Source organism: Lithobates pipiens, unplaced genomic scaffold, assembly GCF_037356315.1.
Source record: "Lithobates pipiens isolate NorthernLeopardFrog02 unplaced genomic scaffold, aLitPip1_a1.2 Scaffold_27, whole genome shotgun sequence".
Classification (NCBI taxonomy): Eukaryota; Metazoa; Chordata; class Amphibia; order Anura; family Ranidae; genus Lithobates; species Lithobates pipiens.
In genome coordinates, this window is record NW_027507788.1 from 80,435,187 (window position 1) to 80,459,567 (window position 24,381).

General features: G+C 43.0%; 1 protein-coding gene across 3 annotated transcripts in view; it reads right to left on the bottom strand.

Moving 5' to 3' along the window:
* Nucleotides 1-611: 611 nt before the first annotated feature.
* LOC143933940 (carnitine O-palmitoyltransferase 1, liver isoform-like) overlaps nucleotides 612-24,381 on the bottom strand; it is a 203,607-nt gene continuing 179,837 nt past the window's right edge. For all 3 annotated transcript variants that reach the window (XM_077457117.1, XM_077457118.1, XM_077457116.1), the window contains exons 16-19: nucleotides 19,415-19,567; nucleotides 19,212-19,325; nucleotides 9,352-9,444; nucleotides 612-2,731 (exon numbers count right to left, since the gene is read on the bottom strand). In XM_077457117.1, the coding sequence (XP_077313243.1) occupies nucleotides 2,654-2,731; nucleotides 9,352-9,444; nucleotides 19,212-19,325; nucleotides 19,415-19,567 (438 nt within the window). In that variant the 3' untranslated portion in view covers nucleotides 612-2,653. The remainder of the gene's footprint in view (nucleotides 2,732-9,351; nucleotides 9,445-19,211; nucleotides 19,326-19,414; nucleotides 19,568-24,381) is intronic.

Below are 24,381 nucleotides of genomic sequence, written 5' to 3' on the forward strand. Positions count from 1 at the left end.
GAAACCACAGGCTTCTCTTCTCTTGGCTGAGCTGCAGCGAACTTAATTATGCCGTTAATATTTATTGTTCTTACAGAAGAGCAGCATGTTACTTTACCAGAAATCACTTCTAGTGTGGACATCAAGGGGACTAGTATCTTAATAAACATTCTGATAAATTAATGAAGCTATGGAAAATAAGTGACAAAAATGCAGAAAAAAAGGATAGCTGGTAAACACTTGGCAGTATAATCATGCCAAGGAGAATCATATACTCTAAGGCTGGCCATAGATTATGCAATTTTCTTTCCTTTTACCACTGGTGGAAGAAAAGACATTTGCTCGATTCCCCCCCATCAACACAAGTCAGTGGGGGAATCCCTCTTGCCGCTCACAATGTTTTTCCATCGTTCCATTGTTGGAAAACAATCGCTGCCTGCGGCAATGGCCACCAGCAGTGACTGCACAAAAAAAAATAAAAAAAAATAGGCTGGCTGTACTGAGGTTGATCGATAGATGGACTTCAGTTTAAAACAGGCAGCCCATAGATCTAAATTATTTCAGTTCCCACTAAACCATCCAAATTTTAAACTGTCTATGGCCAGCTTAAAAAAAAAAAAAAAAAAAATCAATAGGAGGTAAAATAGTGTTTATAATTCAAACAAAAATATACACAAAGATAAAAACACAAAATAAAATGTTTGAAATTCAGGTATACAACTTGGCTTACTCAAAGCAAAGGATAACATGCTAAATTCTGTAACCACGAGCAATCACAAGCACTCTTTCACTAAGGCCGTCCATATACAGAGCAAATGTCTTTATTGCAACCACGGAATGCAGGAAAGAACTTTGCTCGATTCCCTCACCAAGCCAGTGTTGATGTGGATATCCCTCCTGCCAGGCCATTGTCTTCTCCCAGCGTGCGTGGGGTGGGGGAAGCGAGTGATTATTGCTACTGGCTATAGCAGCCGCAAGCGATAATTGAACGCAACACCCAGCATGCTGGTTGTACCCAAGCTGATTGATCTATAAACTTGGTACATTCAGCATGCCCATACACAATCTGAACCGTGTTCGGACTGCCAAACCAGACTAAAATAAACTGAAATCTGATAACCATGTTTTGCTACACATTAAACCTTTTACACAGTCGTACTGAATAAACCAAGTAATATCCATATGTGTGTTTGTATGCAACTCTTAAAGTAAACCTGACATGGACAAAAACTGCCACTGGCTCCTTCTAGTACTTACACATCAAGACAGTTTCCCTTTTCAGTGCTTTAAGCACACTGAATCGTAGGTCATTATGGTATACAAATATAACCATCTTCTCTGTCAATCTGGCTTATGCTGCCTAGTAAGCTTTTCAACTAGCCACGGAGGCTGTCCATCAAGGTGATGGACCAAAAATGAAGCTTCAAATGTGCAAGGTGAGGCTCTGAACTAGGGAAGCAGGTCAGTAATAGCATATCACAGCAACCTGCGACTGGGTGCACCCATGGTGCTGAATAGTAAAAGTCATCTAGAGATAGATGTCTACTATGTGGAGCCATGGCAGCTGAAGTACTTTTTTCCCCACACTTTGGGTTTGCTTTAAGAGAGAGTAAAAATTAAGTCTTTGTTTTATACCCGTGTTGTAATTTGCTCAAGTATGACCCATAAACAGTTAGAGATAGACTTGTAAATTAAGGATATTAACTTAAGAATTTATAAATAACAGCCACAAACAATTTGATTGATAGTTCTTTCCTGTATGTAGCGCTGGTGGTGATTTTTCTGCTTTTTCAGCTTAAATGAGTACTCCACCTAAAATTTTTGGTTCCAGGGTAAAACAAGCAAGTAATTTTATGGGTTTCAGCTGCTAAATCAATCATACCCTGATTATTTCCACTGAGAACATATTTGTTTTGGTGAGAGTCCTTTAAACTGAAAGCCCAACGTCAAGATCGGGTCTATGGAAAGGCATAGAATAAGGTGAATAACAAAGAGAAAAAACAATTACTTATAAAAGTATGAAATAAAACTTGGTATGGTCAGGCAAATACTCCAGTTCAGTTACAGCAGTAACAAAGCAAGCAAAATATACAACAAAGCCCAAAAATAAAAGGTATTTGAAATAAAAGGAAAAACTGTTGGCGCTTATGGGGTGCCTCAAACAAATGTAGCAGGTATGACAACTAGGAAAAATATTGCATTGCGTTGCTTGACACTTCACTATAATAAGCCATAAATTTACACAGGACATATAAGGCACCAGCTCACGCACAGAACTCATCCGATCTCCAGCACCTAAAGCAAGATGCTTGTTCACATTGCACATCATACATCGATTAGAAGTATGCTTTTGTAAGGAATTAAACTCAGGGTCTGAGTTATATGAGTATTTCCCTCAGCACATTGTTCCTTGTATACAGGAAACTTGAATGAAAATTTGGGACAGATTGTTCTTCTGTTGTGATTGTACTGCTTGAATACATGTAGGATCTTGCATGTAAGGCAGTGTTGGACGGTACTCATAATGCAGACCATGTTCTTGTAGCTTCTTGTGGCTGAGATGTAAAACAATGGTCCCAGTATTTGGAAGCAGTTCATTTGCATTTTTTTCTTGCTCCTTGACTGTAACTCATAGATGTTTGAAAGGCTTGCAGGATAGTAAAAAAAAAACATTCTACTTATTCCCCAGCTTGAACAGGCTCAGAATGTCAAGCAGAGATTCTCGAATGTGCTTGCCAAAGCAGTGGGAATCCTGTGGAGAGCAAGATTGAAGAAATGAATGTCAAAACAGAGTATTGCATATAGATTATAACACCGATCAGAGCACTAGACCCACAGGAAACAGTGCTGAAATGCAAATATGTGTGCAGATATACTTATACTACATCATGAAGGGTTTTTGCTGCATCAATATCAGAATTTGTCATCTAACAGCTCAACCTTTGTTTAAAAATCAAAGCTGTCTGAAAAAAACAAGTGTAAAGCCAGGTACACACTATTATTGTTTTTCTTTTTTTTTTTGGAACAACAAAAAAACGTTCGCTCTGGTTGAAGCCACTGTACTAACCACGCAAGGTTAGTTCAGCGATCTCCCCTGCTGAGCTGTTGTGTTCTGACTGGGGGATGCCAATCAGCGCTCTCTGCCACTGGCCGGATGCTGGTTTTCCAGTATGCTTGTCCAACAGAAGCCGGCCATAGGGCAGACAGACAGACACACACGATCCGACTGTCGGTTTTTATTTATTTATTTATTTTTTCCTCCAGACAGTGTGTACCCAGCTACAGCGATCCCCTAACAACTTTTCCCACTATACGTTTAACGGGTTAGGGCACTTCCAAACGTTATATTCCAGTTAGAGGGATAGTCTGGTAGGCAGGGTCACCTAGTCTTACATCTTTTGGTGACTCAAGCAGTGAGATCTTGTTTCCAAGTCCATCCAATTTGGGGTTCTGCCTGTTCAGAACCACTATGGAGTATCCTTAACTCCTCTCACTGCTGTCTTTAGAATAATAAATAAATAAAAAATTCAGCAGGCGGAGTGAAAGCCTCTCCTGATAGCCATAACAGATGGGCAGACCAAGGGATTCAAATGTAAGATCACACCACCAGAATCCCCACTTAAAAACTGCTCCCAAGTGCCATTGCTCTTTAAATTAAAGGGAAAGTGACGCGGTTTGATCAATTTTATTTTACAATTTTCTTAATTGAAAAAATTATAAACTCTGCCTCTTGTGATGATTAAGCCCTAATTTTACCATTTACAGGCAATTCTAATCACCCATGTGAATAAGCCACACCTCTCTTGTATAGTAACAAAGTAAAAATGTAGGTTGTTAAAGAGCTTGGTAAAAAAGGGCGGGGGTAGGTGGGTCAGATTTTTACAAGTACCCATTTCCACTTCCGATCAGATCGGCGCCCTTCCTCCTTTCCCTGCAGCCTTCTGGAACACTTCACAGGTCCCGGAAAACTGAAGGACCAGGCTAATTTCCAGGCTAGTTTCCTGGCTAATCTAGGGTTGCACCGATATCAGTTTAAGACAGAGTACAAGTATCGATACTTTGCCTTAAGTACTTGCCGATGCGAATACAAAAAAATAAAATAAAAAATTGTGATTTTTTGACTTACCGTAAAATCTATTTCTCTTCATTGACAGAAGACACACTGCTCCATTATTCGGAACCATAGGGTTATACCGCCCCCTACAGTAGTAGGACACTAGGCAGAAAAAAAGACTTGGCTATGCCTATGGGCAGTCCTAGGTGGTATATACCCCCCTCTCTGCTATAGGCCTTCGGTTTAGTAACAAGCAGTGTCATAAGTATTAATCCTTAGAGGGGTGGGTGCTGTGTCTCAATGAACGCAGAGAAATGGATTTTACGGTAAGGCAAAAATCCCATTTTCTCTTTCGTTCATGGACACAGTGCTCCATTTTTCAGAACCATAAGGACGTCCCAAAGCAGTGCCAACCTGAGGGATCGGACAACGAAAAATCCCAAGGGTAAAACAAGAGCCAACCAGGTAACATGAGCTCAAGACAAGCTGGACCCAACCTGAACAATACCCCTTCAAGAGGGATCAGACCCTTTAAACAGTAGCCTGCAAAACCCAAAAGAGGCATCTGCCTATGCCAACACATCCACTTTGTAGAACGTTGTGAAAGTGTACACCAACGACCAGTGGCTGCCTTGCAAACTTGCGGAATGAATGCCTGATGACAGAAGGCTCAAGAAGCACTAAGTGCCCGAGAGGAATACACCATAACAGGGAAGGGAGAAACCTGATCCGACAGAATAGGCCAGAGTCATCATCTGTCTGATCCATCCAGAAATGGTTGCAGAAGAAGCCGACAGCCCCTTTCTTGGCCCGTCAGTGATCACAGTGAGTCTGACAGCCAAAAAGACTGCCAATTGCACCGAATCCAACAAACCACATGCAGGGCAGATAAGGTAAATTCCTTAGGATGTGTTGATCAGGGGCACAAGGTTCTAATTCAAAAGGAAATTGAGGAAAAGAGGGCGAAGAACCACCTTAACCTAGTGTAAGCCTGGATAAGGTGTACGACAAGATAACGCCACCATTTCTGACATCCTACAAGCAGATGTGATAGCCACCAAGAGGCCACCTTCTGAGAAAGTAAGCAGTGGAATCTCCAGAATATTTTAAAAGAGGCTTCTGGAGAACCAAAATCACCAAGTTCACATCCCACGGCGGTAGAGGAGACTGCATGGGTGGAAACAGATGTCGGACCCCGTGAATATAAAAAGGTACGCACCAGGGAGTGCGAGACCAGGTGATGCTGAAGACCACCCAGGCTGGCACCTGGCCCTTGATGGTACTTGAGGCCCATTCCTGATCAACCCCCCCGTTAAGGAAGGTTGGAATCGGAGCCACCGAGAAAGAACAAGGATGACTGCCCGGTGACTCACACCAGGATATATGCGCTTTTTTCCACATCTGGAGGTAGAACCTCCTAGGAGAGACTCCCTAGCCATCAGCAGTGTCAGAACTTCAGCACCTAGCTCATCATAGCCAGGCCATTACAACTAGAGACTCTAGGGACAGTAGATCCTCCCTGAGAGGCAGTCGTCAAAGGAATGGCGGCGACCAGGTGCACCCAGTCGGTGTACCCAGCCTGACGGGACCCAATAGAATGGCCAGAATCCCTGTGGCCGTGATCCTGCGCAAAAGCCACAGCAGAAGCTGGAGAAGAGGAAAGGCGTAGCCCAAACCTTACCAGCCCCATGGGCCACCAGAGTGATTGAGGTGCCCACCAGAGAATCCCGTGACCTTGCCAAAAACCTTGGTACCGTCCTGTTGAGCCAGGACACAAACAGATCTACCTCAGGAGACATCAGAGACATATCTGATGAAACACAGCCCGGTGAAGGGCCCACCCCGTGGTCCAACCCTAGGCGACTGAGGTAGTCCGAATTCCACCAGCGTCCCACCACCCTGAGCAGAGCTCAGACCCAGGACATCTCCCCACCTGGACAGACTGGCATTGGTGGTCACCCTGTTCAATACAAGGGGGGAAAGGATTTACCCCGCCGTAGAACCAGAGAGCACAGCCATCAAACCAGGGAACCTCTGGTTTCCTGGCTCAGCTAAATCAGATTATCCAGAGACCTCGGCAATTGTCCCATTATGCCAGGATCTCCCTGAAGGGAGCTTGTATGGAACTGTGCAAATTAAATTGCCTCAAAAAGGTAGGTATTATCAGACCCAACACCCATATGCAGGTCCATAGGGAGGCCTACTTGCCGGATAACCGTAAATGAAAAATGCAGCATGCAACTTCTGGAGTTTGTCCAGAGGAAGAAACACTCTGGCCAGAGCTGAATACCGGATCAGGCTCAGATAATCCAATGTTCTGGAAGGATCCAAAGCAGACTTCAGATAGTATAGAAGCCAAATTAATCTGTCAAAGTCTGTATAGAATCTACGCTGCCCCTCAGGGTAGTAGAGGACTCGCAGTAGATCGTCCTGGCAGCTCAGGACCTCAAACCCCCACTGAGGTAACCACAAAAGATCCAGGGCCAACAGCTGAGTGGTGGCAAGACCAAAAATGTAACACCATGCGTCGATAATGCTCAGCGCCCACAGCAAAACGGAGGAAGCGCTTTAGTCGGGTACATAATGGAATGAGTAAGTAAGCATTCGTGATGTTGATAGAAGCCAGAAAGTCCCCATGATGGAGGGGTGACACCGCCGTGTGGATGAACTCCATCCTGATATCCTGTACCCACACAAGGCAGGTCAGGGCCTTGAGGTCCAGAACTGGACGCACCATGCCCTCCATTTTTTGGACTGTGAGCAGGTTTGAATAAAACCCTTGAAACTGTTCGACACCGGGACAATCACACTCTGAAGCAACAGGGCTTGCACAGCCCCACAAGGAGAACAGCAAACGGTCAAGTGACAGATGCACAATGGAAGCAAAAAAACTTTTAAAATAAAGGACGCATAATGATGTCATCCAGGGTAGCCCCCCACAATACATGTCTAAGCACCACTGCTGAAACAGAGAGCTCAGCAACCAGGGGAACTGCGACTAAGAGGCATAGCAGGAATACAGCATCACCTAGACCAAACTCAGGAGTGGGCCACCAATTAAAACCCCCACCGCCCGAGGCCCCTCACAGGCGGCGCCAGATGCCCCTCACGGGGGCACAGACCGAGGCCCCTCACAGGGGGCACCAATGGATGCTGCCCACACAGGGCACCACTGAGTCCCCTCACAGGGGGACCAGGCTAAGGCCCCTCACAAGGAGCGCCAGAAGCACCCACCCTGGGCCCACCTAAAGGACCCCCAAAACGAGGTCGCCACAGAGCCCCCACAGTACCGCTCCTCTGGTAGAGGGATGGCCACGAGGCCTAGCAAGCCACAAAAGGCACGGACTCAATTTTGGGCCACAAGTGCGTGGCCCGCGGGTGGACTGGACCGATCCAAGTCACTGAACGGAGAGCGGACACCAAAAAAAATGGAAAGCTGCAGCCTCCAGAGCCGCCCGGTCAGTAGGCTGCAAAACCACGGCCTAAATTTTCTGGGGGAGACCACTGGATCTTAGTATCCAGCCCGGCAACTGATTGTAGTTCTCGCCAGAGAAAAATCCCGGACTAGAGATCCCAGCAGGGAACTAGGTCCTTACTCGGCAGAAGAAAAAAAAACTGGAGGCCTAAAGCAGAGATGGGGGTGTATACCACCTAGGACTGCCCATAGGTGCAGCCAAGTGTTTTTTTCCTGCCTAGTGTCCTACTCCTGTAGGGGGCGGTATAACCCTATGGTTCTGAATAATGGAACGCTGTCTGTCAATGAATGAAATAAAAAATGTATTTACATTATTTTAATACCGTACAGTTAACTTTTTTTTGGTAGAGAGGGGTGTTATTGTTTAAGGTGGAGAGGTGAGGAGAAGTGATATTGTTTATGGTGGAGAGGTGTTATTGTTTGTATATGCAGGAAGGGAGGAGGAAAGGGATGGGGGTATTTGGGAACCCAACAGCTGCCAATCACTGCACTACAACACCCAGCAGACCTGGCCCCCTCCAAGAAGTTCTGCAGCAGCTGAGACAATTGGGGAAAGCCATCAGAGAGGAGGGAAGCAAAGCCTGACTCGGTGCAGGACACACTACTCACCAGGCAGATTTGTCACCCGGCAGCAGCCTACAGAGGAGCCCGAGGAAAAGCATATCGTCAGGAGAACCCAAAAACCGGAGCTAAGGGGAGGGTCGTGGCCAATGCAGGAGGGAGCGGGGCCAGTGCGGGAAGGGGCGGGTCCGCTGCAGGAAAGGGAAATCCCCACGGACAGCTGAAATGTAATCGGTTGTTAAAAACGCAGCGGCACTGCTCATTAACAACAGATAATTGCCTGCATTAGTTTGTATACATTTCATGTGAGGGAAGGAATCCCCCTGACAGATGAATGAAATTAAGGTATCGGTTTCAGGTTTCGGCGCATTTGCACGAGTACCGATACTCATGCAAATGCTTAGTATCAGACAGTGTCGGTGTAACCCTACTTTTATAAAAGACTTCAATAATTTGCTATCCTGACCCAGGAACAATTATACAACTAATTAAAGGAAAATCAGAGCTTGTGACGTTATTATACTGTATATTCCAGGTCAGTGACAGTATTGAAGTCCTTGTACAAAATCAAGGCAGCTAAAGTATTTTCATTCGTAAGTTGAGCAATATCAGTGCTTACATTTAAAAGCCTTCATGCTGGAATCATCCCAGCTAAGAGGGCACAAAACAAAGTCACAAATAGAATAATTCAAAGAATAATATTCTGCAGGCAATGGATTCATGACTATCTTTAAAAGTTACTCTGCAATCTGTTTACACCCACCCAGTTGAGTGTGGTTATGCAGTCCCCTGGATATTCCGATTGATATTCAGGTCTCTGCTCTACTCCCCAGTGTGGTCTGATGGAGACACCAGAGGGAGTTTACACAGTTCAGAATGACTGAAAATAGTCTTTTTCTTCCCAAAGGACTTATGAAAACCCTGCTCAATCTAACAAAGTGAATATTTAATGAAAGCCTGTGAACTTCTAGGACTAATTCACACCAGGTGCAGAATGTGAGCTAAATCAAATGTTTTCCCGCACCACACAAACACACTGCCTTTTTACAGCATTAACAAAAGTACCAAGCATTCTGGTGAGCCATGATTTTATAAATCATGCCAGCACTTTTTTTTGTGCAAAAAAGCATGCGTCCTCAGACACACCTCTCGGTGTAAATGATGTCCTAGAGTTTTTGCAAGCCTTTTTAACTTCAGGATGGCAGAAATATCTCCTGAAAAGTAGCATGTCAATCATGAATGATTAATCAAAAATAATTAGGAAAACATTCAGGGCACTCACTGTTTCATGGCTGGAGAACTTGCAGGACACATGGAAGTTGATCAGATTTTCACCAACTATTATGTAGGAGACCCCATATCCATCGTCGGCCACCTGAAAAACAGGAAGCAGAAGTACAGACACTGAAAGCTGGAAACACAGCTTCCTGTAACCCATTTATTAGAGATAAATGAAGTAGAAAAGGAAGCGAATGAGACCTTCTGGCCAACTTAAATGCATACAGTATAATGTGAAAGCAATTAATCTTCAAACGGACAAAAGGTCACCAAGATTCTTCCTTTAAACATATGTAATGCAAAAGGTATTTGTTTATAGCTTTCATACAGGGTCACAAACTAAAGTAATGCTATCAAAGAAAACCTACCATGATAACAAAAAAAAGAAAAAAAAAAAAAAAAAACACACGAGACTTAGCACTGCTTCAATTTTTAAAAACATGTCATGTTTTCTATGACTGCACTACTTCGTAATGTATTCAATAACATTAATAAGCCAAACATCCATGAAATTAAACTGGAGTACGGCGTTGGTAACCAAAAACATGATTTTTGTATTCACTGTAAAATCCTTTCTGGGGTCTATTAAGGTCCCTTCCCTCTGTTTTTGTTTCATGCTTTCGAAAATACTTTGCTACAAAACTGAAATATGGGCTTTATTATTCTATCCTAGGCATTAGCTTTTTTGTTGTTGGTGTCCATTTCTCCTGCAGGTGGTAGTAAAGCCCCCAGCATTAAAAAACAAAAGTTATTGGCGCACAAATGAATAAAACCTGTCAGCATGGCAACTCCCCTCGCTACGGAGCCTTTCACGTGACCAATAGTGACCCGCAACCGCTCGGGCAAGCGGAGCGCTGCGCTCCAAGCCTCTCTAACACACAAGGTGGATGCCACCTTGTGTTCAACTTGGACCAACATCCTCCAGCGTTTACTGCACCTCCGTCCCGGAGCACAGGGAGAAGGATTGACCCTTTCTCTTCCACTCCTCCAGCTCAGCATGACGGCGCCCCAGCCCTACAGTCCAGCCATTTACAAAAGTGAGTGACTTTTGGAACTCGGTTCCAACCATTTATTTTCACTTGTATAGGAACTCTACTGGTTCCCCCTGCCTCTGGGAGATAATCACCCACAGTCCTTATATCCACGTGCACAATAGACTACACTGGTAACACAGCCCTGTTGTCACCAATATCTCAAAGTCACGAATAGAAGATCCCAGGGTTAATTTGTCATCAAGCAACTGTCGTTTTATTGTCGTGATTGACTGATGTAAAGGTTTTAAGATCCCAGGAGGATCAAACGTCCTTTATTGAGTTTTTTATCTTTTTCATTTAATAAATTGTCTTTATGCTTTTTACATCAGACTATGAGTCTCTCTGATGCGCTGTTCTTCTGATGGTAGTAAAACCCCGCCAGTCTAAAAATTGTAAAAAACATTTTTTTACTTTATTCACAGTAATTCTTAAGGCCCATACAAACGATCAGACTTTTTGACAACAAACATGCAAATTAGCTGTTTTGGAGCAACACCCGACCGTGTGTACGCTCCATCGGACAAACTTTTTTGTTTTTCATCTGACTTTTGTTGGCTGTGCGAACATAAAAAATTTCTGGCAACAAAAGTCCAATGGAGCAAAGTCTGATCGTGTGTACAGAAAACCATAGGACTTTTGTACAAAGTACAAACAGGCATGCTCAGAACCAATGCAAAAGATCAGACAATACAGAAGTTGACCAAAGGTGGCGGTAAAGAGCAGAAAAAACACATGATTTGGTGAAAGTTGGCTGAAAAAGTCCTGCCGTGTGTATGCAATACAAGTTCTCGGCCGACGCCCTTTGTACAAAAATCCACAGGAAAGTTTGTACAAAGTCCGATCGTGTGTATGAGGCTTAAGACTGTTGGGGTATCAACAAGAGTTTTAACAGAGTGTTGGGCAAAATGGCAACAAAGGTTAATAGGCAGAAGCAAAAAAAAAAAAAAAACCCCCACAGAAAACTGGGGACTGCCTGCAGCTCAAAAAGCCGCCTGAAGGACCCAATGCCTGAAGCTGATGTCAGATGAGCCTAGGGTCTACTCAGAACAAAAACAGACACTGAAAGAATAAAGAAGCAATGCCAGATTTACTAGACCATAGGTTTGGGGGATTGCGCAAGACACCTGGAGATGGTGGAACAAGAAGCCGGTGCACCCTTAAGAGGTCCATTCAGAATACCAAGGGAATTAGTCTGCCTATCGAAAAAGTAGTTGCGAAACAGACTAAACAAATTGCATCCAGACAATGGCAGGACATTTCCTTTTGCTAAATCAAGGCTGGGCAGAGGGATGGGACTATGGCATAGCTGAGATAAAAGACAGAAACAACTCTAAACAAATAAAAAATACTTTGTCTCAACATCACCTGTTCCCTATGTAAAACCAGAAAAGGTTCCTTGCAGGATAAGCCCCCCAGTTAAGACACTTGTATCATAAAGATGATGGCTGCAAGAAAATCCACCCTGTGGGTAAGAGTAGAAAGAGGTACCGTATGTCTCCAACAGGTACACACGGTCATAGGCATGTGTATGAAAGTGTGTCTGGGAACACCCTAATCACCCTGTGGCTCCCTCTGCTGCCCGGGCCCCCGTAGCCCCCATACTCCGCAGCACTGTTGGCTTCCTTACGCTCCCAAAAAAGCAGAATCAAGCGATTCCTGGACTGGAAAATCCAAGACTGGAAAGTCTTAAAGTGACACTAAGCCATATCCTTGTTCTCCAAAAATAATCCATAGACATACAATAATTTAATCTTCTAATCAATTTTTACCAAAAAACAATTCTTGCTGCGTTATTCTGCCTCCTTGTAATGTCCTCTGTGAGCTCCTGAACCTCTTAAATTCCTCCTCACTTCCTGTTTGGAATGAGTACTACACAATACGAATCCCAGAGTCCCTAATGGATCTCGGGAGAGGGTGGCTATGTTCCTACATACAGTGGTATGAAGTCATAGTACAGCTGAAAAAAACAACATTTGGAGGACACAGGGCAATAGAAGGTACTTTGAGTGATAAATACATACTTGAGTTTAGTGGTTATTTGCACTATATTAAACCAATAAACAGTATTATGCTTGTTTGTATGCAGATTCAAGGAGCCTTTAGTGAGTATTATGCTGAGTGGTGCTTTCAACATGTTTCGCTCATTACTTTATCAAGAAACCACAATATTCAAAAGAACCCTGCGCAGAAAGGAACTAATAAAACGTATCCATACACAATCTTTAAGCATCAATATTACCACAATTTTTGTGTGCACTTAATCAAGGAACATACACTCCATGCGCCTAAACTCATAGGCATCTCCAGAACCAAACCATGCCTCCAAGTTAGAGAAACCCCTCTTAAACGCACCAATCCAGCCAATATGGCAGGAGCAAAATGTGGACTACAGGAGGAGACAGGGAAGTATACTAATACTGTCAAAACATTCCAAAAATATTTTTTATCTAGTAAATAAATATCCACCGCGTCAATACTGCAATTGCATATCCAACATCTGAAATTCATTTTAGTAAGTAGAATTAATTTCAATGTTAATTTTAGCAATTAATTGCATATCCAATATCTAAAATTCACTTTAGTAAGTGGAATCTCATTTATTTTAGAAATCACCACAAGGGCCCCTAAGCACCATCTCAATAAGGGCCTGTTTAACACTGCGGGCGATGCGAGGCGACACCGACTTGCCTCGCCGCGACCTGCCGCGACCTCAGCGGCGATTTGCAAATGACTTCTGTATAGAAGTCAATGCAAGTCGCCCCGAGGTCGCCCAGAAGTAGTACAGGAACCTTTTTTCTGAGTCGGAGCGACTCGAGTCGCTCCTCTCAGAACGGTTCCATTGTACAGAACGGGGGCGACTTGTCAGATTGCGGCGAGGACAGTCGTGTCGCCTCGCATCGCCCGCAGTGTGAACCAGCCCTAAAGAAAAACAAAAAGAAGAAAACTACTCCTACAAAAAAAAAAAAAAAAAAGATATTAACTGTATATTAAGAACATAAACGGAGGTACCAGCCTCACAAAGGTATTCTTAGAGAAAAGTAAAAAAAAAAAAATGGCAAGCACAACTTTCAAACACCTGGTAGTGGGGCCACAAATGGTATTAAAAATGAAAATCCATCAATGAATTCCCAAAGCCTTTTATTAATTTTTTATTCAGGTCATTGTTTCAATTAAATCTTCCGTCCTCAACGTTATAGCCTTAAAGGGTTTTCCTGATGGAAGAAACACTCTGGTATGAGCTGTGTCCAGAATATTCCAAATAACCCAAAAGATACGGCAGTTTTCTGCAACGATTTCTGAAGGTGTGGGATCCACCCAAACTCCTGCAACTTAAAAAAAAAAATAAAAAAAAAAATAATAATAAAGCAAAATTTTGTCCAACAGGAGCTCAAGCCAACTGTTCCCTCAAAAGAAGATGGTTTAAGTCTCCCACAACAGGCATATCACAAGAGCCTAGAGGGGCCAATAGTTGGGCTAAGGCTTTGTTCAACACCCGAAGTGCAGAAAAGAGGCCGGAGGGCAGGGCCATGAACTGGTAGTGAAGTGAGCCAACAGCATAACATAGGTATGCTGGAAAGATGAGGACTAGCAGTACTTGTGCCTGAGGTCCACAAAACTTAGAAAATCTCTCTGGCGATGGAAGGTGATAACATATGGCAGATTTCATGTGGAATTTCTGAAATAAGGACAAAATTCCACAATCCAAGACTATTTAGACGACTCAAGAGGGTGCAAATAGATAAGCTAATCTATGGAGCAACACAGAACAGTTTGGTTGTTGGTGAGACACTGAAGAGGGGGCAGGGAGCGCAGATAGTTAGTAACCCTGTGATACCACCTCCTGCACCCAAGCAATGGAGATGCAAGTTGTCCAAGCATCCCCATTACTCCAGAAAATAGGTACTTTCTTGCACACGGAAGAATGTTGTTCTAAGGATTTGTCAGGCTTAGAGTGTCAGACCTTGCAGGTAGGCTGGGAACTTGGATTTGAGGGTCTTGATGAGGAAGTGGAGAAACAAAAGGAACATTTCTTAACAGTAAGTGGGAGGGAGGGACAATACTTAGCAGTCTATTCCTTAGGCTTTTTCTACTGGGGAAGATGGGTACTCTTGCCGTCAGTAGTATCCTAGATAAATAATATCTAGAAACAATCCAAAGAGATGTTCCTTGAAGACCACGTGGAATAAATTCCAGAGGGTGGTATTGGGGGCATTAGTGGTAGGTTGACTAAAGCATTTAAACCCAAGGCAAGTACAGTAACAACACATATTTGCAACCTCAGAACACCCAATAAGGAGATAGTATGCATCCAGACTAAACTACATAGCATGTTCACCAATCCCAGGAGTTTGGCGGACAAGATGGGAGAACTAGAGCTACTGTTGTAAGAAGAGGATTTCGATTTTGTGGGAATTTCACAGACTTTGTTCAACAGCTCTCATGATTGTCTGGCAACCACTCAAGGGTATTCCCTATATCCCAGGGATAGTGAGGGTAAAAAAGTGGAGGGGTATTCTTGTATATCACAAATTATGTACAAATGCATGTGAGGGAAGACATCACTAATGGAGCAGGAGGAGGTGGAATCCTTATGGGTAGAGTTATAAAGGGAGGAAACTAAGGGGAAAGTAATACTAGGAGTATGATACAGGTCCCCTAACCAGAGAGGAGGGGGTAGGCCGACCTCATATCCAGGGCCGGCGTAACCATTAGGCAGAACAGGCAGCCGCCTAGGGCGGCAGGATAGGAGGGGCGGTAAACCCTTGCTGACAAAGTGACTCTGCACCGCTCCTTGCTATTACACACCCGCAGAACCAAGCAGATTGCGGTATGTGGGGTGACAAGCCACAGGATGAGCCGGACAGTTATAAGGATGAACAAGCAAGCGGAGCAGGGGGCGGAGTCTATGTGGGCAGCTGCGGGAGGAGCGTCTTCTCCCCCAGGCACCATGACTTATAGTGTGGGGACGGAGAGCAGGTATAACTATTTCCGGCGCTCCACAGCCTCTGGCATCCTGTCATTGTCACACAGTGAGAACGGGAAAGCCAGCTTACACAGGAGTCGGGCTGTGTTCCGTCTCCACTGTCCTCCTAACCCCGCCCTCACTCTGCTGCTTCTCCAATCCAATACACCGCCTCCCATTTGTGCCCACCCAACCCTGCCCACGCTCCATCCACATGCATGCCATGCACTTGCTTTGTGCTGGGAGAGGAGTTCTGTGAGTACAGCTGAGCAGTACTTTTCAAACAAAAGTTTCCACAGCCTTGAGGGACACCAGACTGGATGGGGGAGACATAATTGGCGAGTGCGATTCCCATCCCCAGAACAACAACCACCCCCCCCCCCCTGTTCTCACCACTTTGTGCTCTGCACCTTCTTCCCCCCCTCCCCCTTTCTTTTTCTCTCTCTCTACCCCTCCCTCTTTTCCTTACACCTCTCTTCCTCCCCCTCACCCTCCTCTCTCCCCTCTCCCTCATTGGCCAGTCCATACACCAGCCTGGCCTGCCCATACACCACCCTGGCCTGCCCATACACCACCCTGGCCTGCCCATACACCACCCTGGCCTGCCCATACACCACCCTGGCCTGCCCATACACCACCCTGGCTATATACTAGCCTGTCCATATACCACCCTGGCTATATACTAGCCTGTCCATACACTACCCTAGCCTGTCCATACACCTGTGGACCAAGGCTGATGTGAGGAAGCGAGGTCAATTAGTTTCAGGATAAATCACACAAAGGGAATATAAAGACCCTGAATTTTAAAAGTGCCAACTTCCCTAAATTACGATCCTTGCTAGAAGATACTAAATGGGATAAAATCTTAGTAACAAAGAACACGGAAGAAAAATGGGTATGCTTTAAGAGCATATTAATTAAGGGTATTAGCCAGTGTATCCCAATGGGAAATAAACTTAAAAGAGCTAATAAAAATCCTAGGTGGCTTAACTCTAACATAAAAATGCATATAAAAGCAAAGGAGAAGGCCTTCAAAAATAAAATAAAAAATACAAGGCTGAGTGATCATCAGCATTCTAACTTTAAAGAACGCAACAAGAAATGTAGGGGGGCAATCAGGGCGACTAAGATAGAACACGAAAAGTCACATAGCGGAGGTGAGTAAAAAAAAAAATCCCCCAAAAAAATTCTTTAAGTATATAAATAGTAAGAAAGGCCATACTGGCCCCATAAAGAACGATGAAGGGAATCTGGTTACAAAGGATGGAGAGATGGTCGAAGGTACTGAATTTATTATTTTCTTCAGTCTTCACGAGGGAAACGTAACATTAACAAGTCACCAGGACCAGATGGCTTACACCCGAGGGTCCTTAAGAAACTCAGTCAAGTAATTGCCAAACCATTATTCCTAATTTTTACGAACAGTTTACTGACTGGAATGGTACCAGCAGATTGGAGAAAAGCCAATGTAGCACCAATATTTAAAAAAGGGCCAAAATACATCCCTGGGAATTACAGACCAGTTAGCCTAACATAATTCGTATGCAAGATCTTGGAGGGTATGATAAGGGACTATATACAAGATATTGTAATGAAAATGGTATCATTAGCAGTAATCAGCATGGATTCATGAAGAATTGTCCTCGCCAAACCAACCTATTAACCTTCTACGAGGAGGTGAGCTGCCATCTAGATAAAGGAAGGCCCGTAGACATGGATTATCTGGATTCTGCAAAGGCATTTGATACACTTCCCCATAAATGTTTATTGTACAAACTAAGGTCTGTCAGCATGGACCCAAAGGGTGAGAACATGGACTGAAAACTGTGCAACTATGTGTCAAAAAATATATAGAACTGGATGGGACTCTGAGTATGAACAAATGAAATGCAATAAAACTTATGAAAAAATAGACAATTTTATTTACTATAAAAACCGTTACAATTATTGTCTATATACATTGTGTATTCATTTTTTATGTAATTACATAATCTATACAGTATTAATTGATGTTTCATCTGTAGAATTCACACAATGCCATATTGTGCCATCTTCAAGGCCCTGACGAAGCAGCACTGTCTGCAAAATGCGTGGGCCACATATCTATTAATTGTTTGGGATCTGCACACCCTGAATTCAAACCTAAATCGCTTAAACTGTCATGTACTTTTTTCAACAGTTTTTATAGTAAATAAAATGGTCTATTTTTTCATACGTTTAGCATTGTATTTCATTTGTTCATACTCCTCGAAGGCATAATTAAAGTCCCATCCAGTTCTATATACTTTTTGACACATAGTTGCATATCTTCCCAGGATGGTGCCTCTGTAGAAGTATTAGTATTCCACGCTCACCCCACCCCTACATATGGATTGAAAACTGTCTACAGGGGCAAGTTCAGAAGGTAGTGATAAATGGTGAGTACTTGGAATGGTCTGGTGTGGAAAGCAGTGTCCCCCAGGGTTCTGCCCTGGGACTAATCCTATATCATTTATTCATAAACGACCTGAACATCTCAATCTCAGTATGTGCAGACAATACTAAGCTAAGCAGGGCAATCATTTTTCTGCAGGATGTGGAATCCTTGCAAAAAGATCTGAACAAATTAATGAGGTTTAATGTAGAAAAATGTAAAACTGTTTAGCTGCCATAAATATTGTTTATTATGCATTTCCCAAAATGGTCAGTGCACCTAAAAGTGATATTTTAGTTACAAGTGGACCCTGGTGAACTGAGTAAGATCTAGGCCTAGGCCTAGTATATGCCTTGTTGTCTTGGATAGTCCACCTGGGAGTTATGGGTATCCTCACCCACCTCTGCATTAGCACCTTTTGTTGTTTTTTTTTTTTTTTTTATGGAAAATGCAACATGGAGAGTGGGGAACCCCAATAATAATGGTCACAGAAAGCTGTGTAGACGGAGGTGGGGGAATGTACTAAAACTTGAGCAGTCGAAATATGGAGCAGCCGTCACTATCTCAATCATTGTTAACTTATTTTAATGCTTATGGAAAAAGAGGCAAGTATATCATATTTACTTTTAACTTTTTTTTTTTACATTTCCCCAGTTACTTCATGGTTTCCAGGCCTAGACAAATGATGTCATACATGCCAGAAGTCCTCAGGGTTGAGAGGAGGGGTTTTCTCAGCTAAGCACACCATTCTCCTGCCTGTATGCCTAAGCTAAGGGCAAAATGATTTAGTGGTAATAAGTGCTACATGAATCATCTGCCCTAGGGGGGGCGTTTTTCAAAATGATTTTCTCAGCATAAAGACATGGATGAATGAGTGCATTTGCTCTGAATATTAAAAATTCATTAAGTAGCATTTTTGGTTTGTGGTGCTCAGATGCAGTGTGGGTCCGTTTTAATTTCAACTTGTTCAGTTACACTTTGAAGATGACAGCTGGAGGCCGATTGCCATTCACAGCACCAGATTCTGGCTACTCCAGTCTTAGTAAATTCCTCTCAGAAACGCAAGCACAGACATTCCAAGAAAATTTTCCCCATGTAAAATAAGAACATGTTAAGTGATATAGCCATCCATCATTTAGCAAAAACTAAAATATTTTTGGCAGACTCCCTAACCCAATCAGTTGGAAGAGAGGTGATTCCAACAATAGCAACATCACATCATTCACCTAGGTACAGTCATATTCAAACTCAGTTACACACCAAAACGAAGATATCTCCAACAGAAAGAAAAAAAATGAATGGACTAGTAAAAACATGCATGAGGTCATTCCAACATTCTCTTTTAGAAAAGGTAAATGTCCTTAAAAAAATAAATAAAAAAAAGCTAGGAATCAGCTTTAAAGTTTGGTGTATGAGTTATCTTGAATATGAAACACTAGACTATATTTACTTACGGGGCCAAATCCACCTCCACATGAAATATATTCTGGATGGTTTACTAAATCAAAGAGTTCCACTTGCTGGATAGGAGTCTGGCTGGTGGAGAGGCGCCAGGGTTCAGACAGCACCTAAGAAAGCAAATTTACATGAAGCGTTAGCAGTTAAAACTAATAGTAACACTGTAATTTATTCAACAAAGCACACATTGGTGTTTTACCTCTTTCAAGAAAGGTGAATCCATCCCAAGGTATTTGGATACTACATACATACAAAACAAATGTCGATCAATTCCAGCTCCAGTCATTGCATTTCTGTACAGCAACTGATGCTTATCTGCTGCTTTTCTAAAGAGTTTTAGCCTTTCCTCATCCTGTTAAGAGATAAAAGGTTAGCATACAAGCCTGCCTGTGTAGCGTCTACATTGCAGTGCAGTTTCTAAAAAACAAAAAAACTAAATAAAAACCCACACATTTTAGCTGCAGGAGTTTTACTTATTTTTTTGGGGGGGGGGGGGGGGATTAAAAAAAGGAACCTATACAGTATCTTGAAAAATATTTATACCCCTTGAAATTGTCATTTTTTTATTGGGATTTTATGTCAAGTGGAAGGAAAAATAGGATATTTTTGTCACACTTACCTGTAAAGTCCTTTTCTTTGACTACATAACGAAATCATAGACAAGTTCTTACTGGAAAAAATTTTAACCACTTAAGCCCCGGACCAATTGTCAGCCTAAGGACCAGAGGTCTTTTTACAATTTCGCACTGCACTGCTTTAACTGGTAATTGCGCGGTCATGCAATGTTGTACCCAAATTAAATTTGCGTCCTTTTCTTCCCACAAATAGAGCTTTCTTTTGATAGTATTTGATTGCCTCTGCGATTTTTATTTTTTTTTACGATATAAAAAGGAAAAAGACTGGAAATTTAAAAAAATAAATAAAAATAGATATTTTCTACTTTTTGTTATAAGAAAAATCGAATAAACTAAATTTTAGTCATACATTTAGGCCAAAATGTATTCAGCCACATGTCTTTTTTTTTACTAAAAAGTCAATAAGCGTATATTTATTGGTTTGCGCAAAAGTTATAGCGTCTACAAACCATACAACACATTTTCTGGATTTTACACAGCTTTTAATTTACGACTGCCTATCTCATTTCTTGAGGTGCTAAAATGGCAGGGCAGTACAAAACCCCCCCAAAAGACCCCATTTTGGAAAGTAGACAGCCCAAGGAAATTGCTGAGGGGCATGTTGAGCCCATTGAATATTTTTTTTTTGTCCCAAGTGATTGAATAATGACAAAAAAAAAAAAAAGTTTACAAAAAGTTGTCACTAAATGATATATTGCTCACACATGCCATAGTTATATGTGGAATTGCACCCCAAAATATATTCTGCTGCGTCTCCTGAGTATGGGGATACCACATATGTGGGACTTTTTGGGAGCCTAGCCACGTACGGCACCCCGAAAACCAATCACTGCCTTCAGGATTTCTAAGGGTGCAAATTTTTGATTTCACTCTTCACTACCTATCACAGTTTCGAAGGCCATAAAAAGCCAAAATAGCACAAACCCCCCCAAAATGACCCCATTTTGGAAAGTAGACACCCCAAGCTATTTACTGAGAGGCATGTTGAGTCCATGAAATATTTTATATTTTGCCACAAGTTGTGGGAATATTACAAACTTTTTTTTTTTTTTGCACAAAGTTGTCACTAAATGATATATTGCTCACACATGCTATGGGCATAAGTGAAATTACACCCCAAAATAAATTTTGCTGCTTCTCTTGAGTACAGGGATATCACATGTGGGGGACTTTTTGGGAGCCTAGCCGCGTACGGGATCCCGAAAACGAAGCACCGCCTTCAGGATTTAAATCTAATATTTATATTATATAAAACGCTACCAAAAAAAACTGTTAGCGATCGCAGGGATCAGGCCTGACTCTGCAAACACTGCAGTTATGCGTTTAATGTTTTGTAAGTGACAGTGATCGATCGATACTGCACTTGGGTGGGCTGAGCGGAGGTACAAAACGCAGGTGCTAGCAGGTATCTGGGCTGATCCCGCTAACAATTAGTTTTTGGAACCCTAAACTGCTGGGGACGCTAGTATAGATCTGATCAGATATTGATCTGTTCAGATACTATACCACTACGGGAGATGTATGCTTTGCGCGTGGGTGTTAGCGGTACTGGCACTAACCTAGCGCTGCCTGGGGCGACGCAGACCCTGACCCTAAAACCTAATTGATATCATCCGCCGGGTGATCAGGGGGTTAAACCTTTATTGGGTAATAAATGGTGGGTGCCCTGATGCTATAGAAAGCAAACTAACCAGAGTCACCCGTAACACTTATACGGTGATCACTGGTGAAAGGGTTAACTAGGGACAATCAGGGGGTTAAAATCTTTATTATGTAGTATATGGGGGTCCCTGACGCTATATAAAAACCTGAGGCAGAACCTAAATAACTGGCTAACCAGCGCACCAGTGACACTTATACGGTGATCGCTGGTGAAAGGGTTAACTCTAGGGGCAATCAGGGGGTTAAAACCTTTATTAGCTAGTATATGGGGGTACCCAACACTATAAAAACCTGGCAGTGAACCTAAAAAAATAACTAGCTACCTAGCGGCACCAGTGACACTAATGCGGCGATCAGAAAAACGATTGCTTAGTGACACTGGCAAAAGGGGGTGAAAGGGTTAACTCTAGGGGCAATCAGGGGGTTAAACCTTTATGGGGGGGTAGGGGGCTACCCTGGACCTAACACTAACTGCCCTGACACTGTCACAACTGACACTAAATACAGCGATCAGTAAATAAATGATCACTGCAATCAGTGACAATGTGATTGGGGGGGGGGGAGGGGGGGGGGCGCTGAGGGGGATTTGTGTGTTTATGTGTAACTACGTGTCAGTGTAGTGATTGGTGCACTTACTATGTCCTCTCCTCGCAGTCCGGTCAAAAAGACCGCCCCAAGGAGAGTGACATCACTTCCTCCCTGCCTGTGTTTACACTACACAGGCAGGGGAAGCTTCTCATTCGCCAGGAGCGATCGAGGGGGGATGGCCAGAAACCAACGGCCATCCCCTCATCCCGGAACGCTCCTGAAGTGAAACGGACCGCCACAGCTAGTGGGAGGGGGTCCGATCGGACCCCCCACCTGCTGGAAGGCAAGCAAGTACAGGCACAAGCACGTACCCGTACATGCCATTCTACCGACGTATATCTCCATGCGGCGGTCCTTAAGTGGTTAAGCAACAGACAGCATGGATTCATGAGACAGAACTTAGACAAACCGGATCTCTTTTCATGAAGAGGTAAGTAAAACCTTGGACAGAGGGGTGGCAGTGGACGGGGTATACTTGGATTTTGCAAAAGCGTTCGATACAGTTCCCCGCACACGGCTCATGTGTAAAGTAAAGTCTACAGGTTTGGAAATATCAGTTTGTAAATGGACAGAAAAGACAGAATTCAGAGAGTAGTGGTTAACGATTCTTACTCTGAATGGTCTAAGGTTATCAGTGGTGTACCCCAAGGTTCAGTGTTGGGATCCTTACGTTTTAATATGTTTATAAATGACACCAAGCTATGCAGTGGAATAACATTACAGGATGTCTTCAATTTACAAGCTGACCTCAATGCTCTGTCTAATTTGGCGATTATGTGGCAGATGAGGTTTAATGTTGATAAATGTAAAGTTATGCACTTGGGGGCCAAGAATATGCATGCACCATACATGCTAGGGGGAGTACAACTGGAGGAATCCATAATGGAGAAGGATGTGGGGGTTTTGATAGATCATAAGCTCAATAATAGCATGCGGGTTCCAAAGCAAGCAAAGTCCTTTCGAGAGAGAGAGAGAGAGATCGAGAGAGAGATCGAGAGAGAGATCGAGAGAGAGATCGAGAGAGAGATCGAGAGAGAGATCGAGAGAGAGATCGAGAGAGAGATCGAGAGAGAGATCGAGAGAGAGATCGAGAGAGAGAGAGAGAGAGAGAGAGAGAGAGAGATCTCGAAAAGGATATTGGGTAACTGGAGAGAGTGCAGAGAAGGGCAACCAAACTGATAAGAGGCATGGAGGAGCTCAGCTATGAGGAAAGATTAGAGGAACTAAATGTATTCACTCTTGAGAAGAGGAGAATACGGGGGGATATGAACAATATGTTCAAATATATAAGGGGTCCATATTGTGAACTTGGTGTTGAGTTATTCACTTTACGGTCAACACAGAGGACAAGGGGGCACTCTTTAAGTCTAGAGGAAGAGAGATTTCCTCTTCAAATACGGAAAGGTTTCTTCACAGCAAGAGCTGTGAAAATGTGGAATAGACCCCCTCCAGAGGCAGTTCTGGCTAGCTCAGTAGATTGCTTTAACAAAGGCCTGGATACTATCCTAAATGTACAATATAACGGGGTACCAACATTTATGGGTAAAGTTGATCCAGGGAATCAGGAAAGAATTTTTTGCCCTGCTGTAGCAAATTGGATCATGCTCTGCTGGTGTTTTTTTGCCTTCCTCTGGATCAACTGTGGGTATAGAATTGGGTATATTGAATTATACAATATTTTTTACTTAATTTTTTTATAGTTGAACTGGATGGACTTTTTTCAACCTGAATAACTATGTAACTATGACACAGAGCTAGGCAATTATCTGTTACTACTGGGTTATACGCCATATCTAGGTGAATGGACACCAGTAGACAAAGTCTTATGCCTTGTATACACGGTTGGACATTCCGACCACAAAATCCGACAGATTTTGTCAGAAACTTGTGCTGCATACACACAATCGGATTTTGTTGTTGGAAAATTTTAGCTCCTGCTCTCAAACTTTGTGCGTCAGAAAATCTGATGGAAAAAGTCCGATGGAGCCCACACATGATACGATCGAACGTGTGTACAAGGCATTAGACAGGAAGTACTTCAGTTTTGTAGCAAGCACTGAATCCTTAAAAAAAAAAAAAAAAAAAAAAAAGGAGTGGAGGGATCTACCCTGTGTCCCTTGATGTAGTCAAAGAAAGGGATTTTACAGGTAAATATGATGAAAAACTCCTATTTACTTTATCATACATCACGGGACACAGCGCTAGGCTATTATTCATTACTTACTGGGACGACCCAGAGCAATAGCCAGACTTTAAAAGGCAGCCTGTAGTACACTGGCCA